The sequence below is a fragment of the Bos javanicus genome, chromosome 4 (genome assembly GCF_032452875.1).
Source record: "Bos javanicus breed banteng chromosome 4, ARS-OSU_banteng_1.0, whole genome shotgun sequence".
NCBI lineage: Eukaryota > Metazoa > Chordata > Mammalia > Artiodactyla > Bovidae > Bos > Bos javanicus.
Genome location: NC_083871.1, coordinates 9,838,441 through 9,849,059, shown reverse-complemented (window position 1 = coordinate 9,849,059; position 10,619 = coordinate 9,838,441). Strand labels below are relative to the sequence as shown.

At 38.2% G+C, this 10,619-nt stretch overlaps 1 protein-coding gene across 11 annotated transcripts in view; it reads left to right on the top strand.

Annotated features, from left to right (window-relative positions):
- The first annotated feature begins 656 nt into the window (after positions 1–656).
- MTERF1 (mitochondrial transcription termination factor 1) overlaps positions 657–10,619 on the top strand; it is a 334,773-nt gene continuing 324,810 nt past the window's right edge. For 4 of the 11 annotated variants that reach the window (XM_061413391.1, XM_061413388.1, XM_061413386.1 and 1 more), the window contains exons 1-2: positions 773–990; positions 1,323–1,384. Coding sequence is in view for 4 of the 11 variants with exons in the window: in XM_061413396.1 (XP_061269380.1) it covers positions 1,380–1,384; positions 5,382–6,570 (1,194 nt within the window). In the remaining 7 variants the exon portion in view is untranslated. The other 7 variants (XM_061413389.1, XM_061413390.1, XM_061413396.1 and 4 more) reach the window with 6 other exon arrangements.

Below are 10,619 nucleotides of genomic sequence, written 5' to 3'. Positions count from 1 at the left end.
TGAAGAAGACTCTAGAGAGTCTTTTGGACTGCAAGGAGATCCAACCAGTCCTTCCTAAAGGAAATCAGCCCCGAATATTCATTGGAAGGACTTATGTTGAAGCTGAAGCTCCAATACTTTGGCCACCTGATGCGAAGAACTGACTCATTTGAACAGACCCTGATGCTTGGAAATATTGAAGGCGGGAGGAGAAGGGGACGGCAGAGGATGAGATGGTTGGATGGCATCACCGACTCCAAGGACATGAGTTTGAGTAAACTCTGGGAGTTGGTGATGGACAGGGAGGCCTGGCATGCTGCAGTCGATGTGGTCTCAGTATTGGACATGACTGAGCAACTGAACAGAACTGAAATGAAACGCTGAAGTGTTCATCTACATCATGTTAATCACATAAATAAGCGTAATCAACCTATCACGCTGCAAAATTCATGTATATAATGATTTTCCCATTGCATGTCGCTTTCTAGCAGCAAGTCAGAGCCTCTGGCTGCGTGGCTGGAAGGCTCCGAGTCCCATTCCGCCCCCTGAAATACTCCCAGAGGCGCTCACCGCGGTCTCCTGCTGCCCCCTGCCGGGACCTAGCGTCAGGCTGTGAAAGGCTTCGCGCAGCCGCGAAGGAGAGGAGGGTCCAGACGCGTGACGTCATCTCTGTGCGCGTCTCATCGCCGGAAGTTATTTCTGTCCACTTACGTCCCTCTGTTTCTCGCGAGACTGCAGAGGTGCCAGGAAAGGCTTTTCCCCGTGCCCTGTTTTATTCCAGGTTGAGGTTGGTGACTTGCTGCTGCTGTGCTTTTTCTTTTTAGAAGCAGGTCTGGGTGGCTGTGATGTGTAACTGAGTCCCATTCCCGCGCAGTCGCTGGCTCACTTTCTTTGTCGGAGGACAAGGGACGGAAGAACCCGCGAAATGGAACCCGTAGAAATACCCGTAGAGTTTTTGAGTTACAGACTCGCGTAGGTTCGAACCTTGATTCCACCAACTAAGTCAAGCTAGTAAGGGAGCTCGGCGCTTTTTCTCATTTTGTAATTTTAGGAATAATGCCTATCTTTTAAGTTGCCTACCTTTTAAGTAAGATAATGTGTGAGAAGCAGTTAGTTCTGGGTTTTGCAAATTATGCTCGTGGTTCTGCTGCCTTTTCCCTTCATTCTCGGGCTTGTACTTAGCATTTTCTTCTCAATATCTCTGAGAGATGCTTAGTATGCTGATGATTATGCATTTTACGAAAACAGTATGCACTGTTAAATGAGATTGATCTCTTTTTTTCTATATTAACGGAGTCCTGACAACATTTTGTCCTCCTTCCTTTATTTTTTTCCGTTTCTAGGGACAACTGTTTTCCTGCTTTTCTGGAGGAACGCAAAGTCTTTTTTCCTTAAGACAGATGAGGTGAGAAATGCATTTCTGTAAAGATGTTCAAACTTAGCTCGTTTTGTCAAAAGACTAACTGGAACGCAGTACCCTGTAACCAGAGGTTACCCATTTCCATCAAAAGCCCCCTTGTCCGGGGAATTGTGGAGCAGAGGGGCACATAAACCCACTTTTATCCCTTAGACCTCACAAGTACAGAGGTTTTCCATGTATTTGTTAACTTTGACTTTTAATGCTTGGAATAATGGCTTTGATAATTAAAAACGTCAGTTTGAGAGACAGATGGAAATAACTTAAAATATTAATTATTTTTGAAATTTATAGATTGAGTCAGTTGATACTACTTGCATTAGGCTGCTTAAATATTTATTCACCATACTAGGTGTAATAGATTATTTTGAAGGGAGATTGGGTGCTAAAAGAGTAAAATAACATTGATATTTATCAGGTTTAACTTTTTTTGTGTTGAAACCTGAAAAACAACTTACCCTATTTTTATCCCTTCTCTGTGTATGTATGTCCCTCTCCCCTTTTCATGTCAGTGATATTATACTAGCCATACTCTTAAGCAATTTGCCACTTACAACGCTTAGGACATATTTTTATTGTGTTAGATCTGCCTCCTTTTAAAGAGTAGGCTGTGTAATGTTATATTGATGTGTGTTAGTCACTCAGTCTTGTGGGACTCTTTGTGACTTCATGTACTGTTGCCCACCAGGCTCCTCTGTCCATGGAATTCTCCAGGCAAGAATACTGGAGTGGGTAGCCATTCCCTTCTCCAGGGGATCTTCCCCACCCAGTGACTGAACCCAGGTCTCCTGCATTGCAGGCAGGTTTTTTACTGTCTGAGCCACCAGGGAAGCCTCATTGTATTGATGTACCACTATTTATTAATCATTCTACTCTTGGTGGCCATTTGGGTTCCTTCTTTTTTTACTCCCACAAACTATTATAATGCTCTTTTTTTTTTTTCCTGTGAAGTAACAAATGTGCATTCTTGTCTTTCATTTCCTTTGGATGATCTTCAAGAAGTAGAAATGCTGGGTTGAAAGATACAATAGACAGTACCAAGTTCCCTTCCAACAGTGATATTTAGAATTCTTATTTTTTCCTATGTTTACCAGTTGTTAATGTTAGTTACCATCGTTTTTAGGTTTAGCTGATCCTGCTCATACTATTGATATTGGGGGGGGGGGTCCAATATTTTCATGTATAATATTGTAATCAAAACCAAATTTTTGTGGCCAGTTCAGTTTTTTCCTGTTTAAATAGAATACTTAATTTTAGGCTCCTTAGTAATGAATTACTATAAAACAAATGATTCACTTCACCTTGAAGTAATTGTTAAGTTGAAGAGTTGTGGGAAAATACTGTTTGAATGGATTCTTGTACTATGGATAGATTTAGGAGGATGAGCCTTTCTGAAAGACAGAGTGAGTTTAAAAAGGCAGGAAGACAAGAATGGTCAAGGATGTCTAGGACCAGAGACTTAATAGGCAACGGTGTTTCATTGTGAGATTGCAGAATAGAGGAGATAGCTAGAAAGGTCAGTCTGAAGATTTTACCTTCCAGGGGAGAGCTACAGAGGTGTCTTAATCAGGGCGTGAGGGACATGACCACATCTTTGTTTCATAAGTGTTCTGTGGGGGACACTTTTGAGTGATTCGTTTAGAGAAACGAGTTAAGCGACTGATAGTCTGAGTAAGAGAATTTGCGAAGAGTAGAGAGATTGGATTTCAGAGATACTGAAGAAGCAGAGTCTACATGAATGAATGACTGTGGGTTCGAGGATGAGAAAAAAAAGCAAAGCTTACTTTCACGTTTTTTATTATGAGTAATTATTAGGAGAGTAATGGTGATTTCATTAATTAGAGGAGGGCTTGTTTGTTTGGGGGCTGGGAAAGATGCTCAGGTTGGTTTTGGACTTGTTTATTTGTGTAAAAGGTATGTCCATGGAGAATGAATTATACACAAAGACAAGTCCACCTATAATACATCCAGAAGTCTTAATTTCTTAGTCTCTTGTTAAGATATTTGGCATATATTTTTCCTCTGAATTTGTCATCAACAGAATTTCTTTTGAACTTGCTGTGACTCATTCAGCTCTGTTTCTCAAGAGTAGAGTGTGGTCTAAAGCAGTAGTCTTAGACATTTTTGATCATATACAATCTTAATTTTAAAAAAGGTCTATAAATATACCTCCAATGTATGTATATTTATTGACTAGTTATATACATGTCTTATGGTACTATTGTTAATATATTGTATAATTATGAAACATGTAAAAAGTAGAAATTTTAAAAGGCCAAGACAAATATAAATTGGAGCTGTACTGTATTCTTCCTGCATCCCATTGGATCATCTCACACCCACTCTTTGGAAAGCCCTGGTTGTATCTAGAGCTGTCAGTGTTCTGTCCCTTTATCCAGTAGAGGTCACCCTGAGCATCTGGAACAGAACAGGGTTTTGAGCTGGGCAAGGTAAAGCCTCATTCTTTAATTAGGAGGGTCTTATTTTTAAGTTTCTGTCTTCATGTATTTTTGGAAGATTATGTAGTTACAGAGTATATGTTATAATGAAACATGAAGAATAATGAACTCAGGGTATAGGGCACTCTAAAACACGCTTTTGCCATTTCCTGTTTACTTTGTGAGTGACCTGCATTTTGTTCGAATGTTACCTGAGTCTGTAGTTTTGGAATCTTTTCCTAATTCTTTGAGGATTAATGGATTATCTGAGTTATAAGAATGTTTCCTGCCAGTAGGCATAATCCAAGTTCTTGTTAAATTGGAGTATTTAAAAGGACAGGCACAGAGGAGCTTTTCCTATATGGATCTTGAAAGCAGCATCTCAAGCCCATTGTAAGTAATTAGAAATTAAGAGCAGTTTGTCACAGCTATATAGTCTGAAAAGGAGAAAGTACTGGTGAAGTATCATGTACAGCACTTTACAAAAAAGTGTTATGACCATAAGCAACTTAGGAGCATAAATCATCTGACAATTTGGATAGCAAGACAGAAACTTTTCTGTTAAAATATTTCCTATAAACAGAGATATTCATTTTAGTAGGGACCTATGATTATTATCATGTATAAGTTCATATATTTTATGCCCCATTTCTAAATGATCAGGAAAATGAGTTGTCAAGGTTTTAATCTTTTGACCAAGGTTATGTGTATTATGAAGCAGATGCAGAGAGCCCTGAGTTAGTCTTTTGTAAAATGGTGGTAAGAAGGAGAATGGCAAAAGTAAGTTTTTAAATGTGTACATCTCATTTCTCTGTATAATTCCACATGTAGTGGACTCTGTATGAAATATCCCAGCTGGGTCATAATGAAGTGAAAATTGGTTTGGAGTTATTGGGTGAACCCAACAATCAGGGTAAATTGAGTGACGTGGAGATTGGGATCAGGGCTGTTGACTAGAGATCCATGTAAGATAAGAATTAAGGATGGGTTTAAAGAATACCGTGAACCTAGAAAAAGGTGTTTAGGGTGGAAATAACATAGTATGAAGTGTTGATTTTCAGGGCTAGATTTAGAGTTTGATAACCAAAAAGTGATAAGAGGCAAAGAAGGCTGGTATCTGTGGGCAGATGCAAGGCCAAAAATCTGGGAAGTTAGAAGACAAGGCAGAATTGAAAGCGTCAGTTAGTAAAAATAAGTCAAAGCTTTGGAAAGCAGTTAGATAAAGCAGAGATAGAAAGGGGCAATCGGTTTTGGGTAGCCAATGCAGGCAGGACCAAATAGCAAGTAAAGGCAAGAATAATTCTGGGGCAGTGTTGTTGCTGTGTGCTGCTTTTACTTATGTTAAGAGTAGAAGTGGCCCCTGGCCCACAGATAATTGGAATGGTGAGCCAGGGAGTGGGAGTGTGGTGATGAGATTATCACAGAACCAGGAGAGCTGGATCTCTAGTATTTTCTTACAGAAATGACCACACTACAGGATCATGATACAATCTGTCAGCTGTTGAACATGTTTGTTTGTGTAATACTGTATATGTTGTTTTATACAGCTTTCCAAAAGGTTTGGGCCACCTGACCATTATGGTGCCAGGAAAACTCTTGTATGTGAGAAGTAACTATCTCTTTGATTCAAGATGTTGGATGATCCGATTTTCAACAGAAATCCTCTTTAAATCAGTTTCATTTAGGCCTTTCAGTAAGAAATGTGATAATGCAGACAGTGAACCTTTGGAAAATGAAGAACTGCTGAATAACTTACTTACCATGGGAGTAGATGTTGACATGGCAAGGAAGCGACAGCCTGGAGTTTTTAACAGGACAGATACTAATGAGCAGGACCTGCAGACATTTCTTCTGTCTAAAGGAGCCAGCAAAGAAGTGATTGCTAGCATCATATCAAGATACCCACGAGCCATGACTCGCACACCTGAAAGTCTTTCAAATCGATGGGATCTGTGGAGAAGAATTGTGACATCAGACCTTGAAATTGTAAATATTTTGGAACGTTCTCCTGAATCTTTTTTTCGGTCCAGTGACAACCTAAACTTAGAGAATAACATAAAGTTCCTCTACTCAGTTGGATTGACCCATAAAGACCTTTGTCGATTGTTGACCAATGCCCCGCGTACCTTCTCCAATAGTCTTAATCTGAATAAACAGATGGTTGAATTTTTGCAAGAAATCTGTTTGTCGTTGGGTCACAATGGTCCCACAGATTTTGTCAGGAAGATAATTTTTAAAAACCCTTTCATCTTAATTCAGAGCACCAAACGGATAAAGGCTAATATTGAATTTTTACAGTCCACGTTCTGCTTGACCAACGAGGAACTGCTTAGTCTGATATGTGGTCCAGGAGCTAAAATCCTAGACCTTTCCAGTGACTGTATGAGAAGAAGCTACAGAAATATCAAAGATAAACTCTCTTCTCTTGGGTGTACTGCAAAAGAGATACGGAAGTTTGTTTTAAGCTATCCAGATATGATCTTCTTGGGAGAGAAAAAGTTTAATGATAAAGTAGACTGCCTCATAGAAGAAAAAGTTAACATTTCACAAATAATTAAACATCCTCGGATTTTGGATTCAAGTGTAAGTACTTTAAAAAGTCGAATCAAAGAATTGGTAAATGTTGGCTATGACTTGAGTACATCAAACATCAGCCTTCTGTCTTGGAGTCAAAAAAGATATAATGCTAAATTGAAAAAGTTATATATTGAGCAGAACATTGTCCTGGAGAATTAAGCAAAAGTCAGTCTTCTAATGTAGTGATATTCATTTTGAATTTGGACCTTTCAAAAAGGAGAGATTTGTATTCTTAACCACATATACATAATGTAAAGTGCCTTTGGATATTTTATTTTAAAGGTTCATAAAAACTCACTGTCAGTATATCCAAGTATATAGTCTTCCCAGCTACCTCTTCTGTAGTTTGAATTATTAATAGTACCACATCCAATTTTATGATATAGGCTGTGGCTATTGTAATTAATGGTCATTGCTGAGTGCTATGGCAGAACAATGTGTAGAAAGAAAATGCAAAATAAGTTTTTTTGGCTTCTCTTCCTGTTTAAAAATTGAGAGATTGATTTGGATATTTCTATTTCTTATCATGGTTTTGAATAGCAACCTATTTCTCCTGTTATTCTGTGTATCTAATTATAGTTCATCTTCAGAATACAGTGTCAGTAGAAATAAGACAACACAGGAGGAATTCTTCACCCAAATTCTACATACTTCATTTAAATCGTTAGTATGCCTCATGGCTCCTCCAGTTTAGGCTAAATTTACTGTGGCTATATCCTGATTTCTTTGAAGATAAGGGCAACTGTGACAGGCAGAATAATAGTTAACCCAAAGATTTCAATGTCTTAATTCCCAGAACCTGTGGATATGTTTTGTTACATTACAAAAGGACTTTGCAGATATGATTTAAGAACCTTAATTTGGGGTCCTGGGTTGGGGAGATTATCCTGGATTATCTGGTTGGACCCAGTATAATCACAAGGGTCTTTAAAAGTGAAGAGGGAGGTAAAAGGAGAGGTCAGAGTGATGTGATGGAAGAAGGACTTGACCCACTTTTACTGGCTTTGAAGGAGGAAGGGGACATGAACCAAGGAGTGCAGGTGGCCTCTAGGCAATGGACAAGGCAAGGAAGCATTCTCCCCTAGTGGCTCAGAAAGGGAGGCAGCCGTGTCAGGACTTTGAGTTTAGCCCAGTGAGACCCTTGTCAAACTTCAGACCTGCAGAACCGGAAGATAATAAATCTGCATTATTTTAAGCCACTGAGTTTGTGATAATTTGTTACACCAACAAACAGACTAACAATTAAGTAGATAATTTAGTAATTCAGGTGAAGAAGTATACCTTTAGTATCATATTTGTATTTCTTCTCTTATACTTTTTTCATCCACTTACCTTTCTGGAATGGCTAGTAAGTTACTGTTTGTAAATTCCTGTAAATATACGGATAAAAAGCTAAATGTAAGTCTAAATAAAGGAATATTTTTGCTTAATGAATGTACAGAAATGGTTTTTGTTTATTTGTAATTTGCTGGTGTTTCTACTAATATAAATAAAGAGCTAAAAGTTTCTAGAGGCATTAATTTCAAAAATGACGTGTCTGTATCTTGAAACATACACAGTCTAGCTCTGCATAAAGTGAAAGAGAAGGAACCAATTGTATGACTGTAATTACTTTCAGTTGTTTTCCAGAGGCATTTGTTTTCTAGGTACGGATTTTAAATTAAGTAACAAATGATGCTTAACCTTTGAAGCATTTTTTTCTTTTATTGAAATATAGTTGTTTTACAGTATTCAGTTTCATGATCACGGAATAATGATTCAATATTATTTTTTTTCAGATTATACTCCATTATAGATACATATGATACACACACACACACACACCAAGATAATGGGTATAATTCCCTGTGTTAAGCCTTATTTTTTTATCATTGATACCTCAAAAAATTTTATTCCCACCAGTGATAGTAACAAAATGCTTGTTTTTTCAAGGCCATTTGTATGTAAATGATACTCAACTATTTCCAATAAACTATTTGATGGCAAACATGGCATAATTTAGAAAGCATGGACTTTAGAGACATTTCTTTAGAGAAATATATCTGGGCACTGTTCCTGATTAGCTCTGTAACTTTGTGTAAATATTTTAATTTTACTGAACCTATTTTCTCATCTATAAGATGAGAAATGGACTTCCCAGAGTTAAGAATCAGGTGATACAGGGCCTCTAAGGTTTCTTGCACACAATAACTGTTCAGTGGTAGCCAGAATAAATAGTTACAGTAGCATTTTAAAGACATCATTCCCATATTATACAATTCAAAGTATGCAGCTTTTAAAAATATTCATTGTGCTGTGCAATAATCACTGCAGTCTAACTTTAAAATGTGTTCATGCCCTTTAAAAGGAAATCCTGTGCACATTAGCACTCAATCCCCATTATCCCCCTCCTGCTTTCCTAGCCCTGTTTATTTGCTCAGTTGTGCCCAGCTCGTTTGTGACCCCATGGACTGAAGCCCACCAGGCTCCTGTGTCCATGGGGTTTCCCAGGCAAGAATACTGGAGTGGGTTGCCATTTTCTTCCCAGCCCTAAGCAACCACTGATCTTTCTACAAATTGGCCTACTCTGAACATTTCATATAAATGGAATCATACAATATGTGGCCTTTGGTAACTGGCTTCTTTCACTTAACATAATGTTTCTAAGGTTCATTCTTATGCTGTGTATCAGTATTTCATTCTTATGTGTTGGAAAATAATCTATTGTATAGATACAGCAGTAGGATTGGGAGTAAATTTTATGGTTTAAGTCCTGGGATGGGGAGCTTATCCCAGATTATCTGGGTGGGCTCAGTGTAATCAAAGGGGTCCTTAAAAGTGGAAGAGGGAGGGGAAAGAAGAGGTCAGAGTGATGTGATGAAAGGACTTGATGGATTTTTACTGGCTTTGAAGGAAGAAGGGGATATAAACCCCCTTAAGTCCCTGTTTTCTGACTTGTTTAGGAATTCTTTACGAGATAATTGGTTTGAAGTCTCTAACAGGTCTGTAAGAAACTTGAGGGAGGTGGGCAGAGGAAATAAAAGTTTATTGGCATCAGCTCGTCATGAGGATTATACCTGGACTTTTGAGAGATGATACAGCAACGACAGTTGCCAGTGGCCAAAGAGGGTGTGGGATGCACAGAAGTAAAATACAGTACCTATTTGGGGGTTGGGAGAGGGACAACTTCCTTTGTATTCTTTGTAGAAACAAATGAGCAATGCCTGTCAGGCATTATATAATTAAGTATTTTATATAAGATTAAGCTTATATAAGTACACATAAATATATGTATAATTATATAATACACATATACATGCACATATAATATTTTTTGAAGTATAGTTGATGTATGATGTTTCTGTTGTACAACGAAGTGATTCAGAATATATACCTTTTCACATTCTTTTCCATTGTAGTTCATTACAAGATACTGAATATAGTTTCCTGTGCTATACATTTGGATCTTGTTTATCTATTTTTATATATAGTTTGAAACATGTCCTATCTTAAGGTTTGAGTCTGAGGAAGAGTCAATTCTTGTAAAAAAAAAAAAAAAAGTGAATTACAAGCATATCTTAGAGGTTATTGTGGAGTCAGTCCTGGATCACTGCAGTGAAGTGAATATTGCAGTCAGGTGTGTCACATGGAATTTCTTGGTTTCCCAGTACATATGAAAGTTATGTTTATACTCTAGTCTATTAAGTGTGCAGTAGCATGCTGTCTTAAAAAAACAATATATACCTTAATTCAAAATGCTTAATTGCTAAAAAGTGCTAACCATCATCTGAGACTACAGCAAGTCAATCTTCTTGCTGGTGGAGGGTCTTTTTTTTTTTTTTAAAGGTTTTTTTGATGTGGACCATTGTTGAAATCTGGGCTTCCTTGGTGGCTCAGCTGGTAAAGAATCTGCCTGCAATGCAGGCCATGGACTTGGGTCAGTCCCTGGGTTGGGAAGATCCCCTGGAGAAGGGAATGGCTATCCACTCCAGTATTCTGGCCTGGGGTTGCAAAGAGTTGGACATAACAGAGTGGCTTTCACTATTGTAAAATCTTAAATTTGTGCAGTATTGTTTCTGTCTTATGTTCTGGTTTTTTGGCCACGAGGCATGTGGGATATTAGCTTCCCAACCAGGGATCAAACCCACACCCTCTGCCTTGGAAGGCAAGGTCTTAACCACTGGACCTCCAGGGGAGTCCCAGAGGATCTTACCTGGATGTTGATGGCT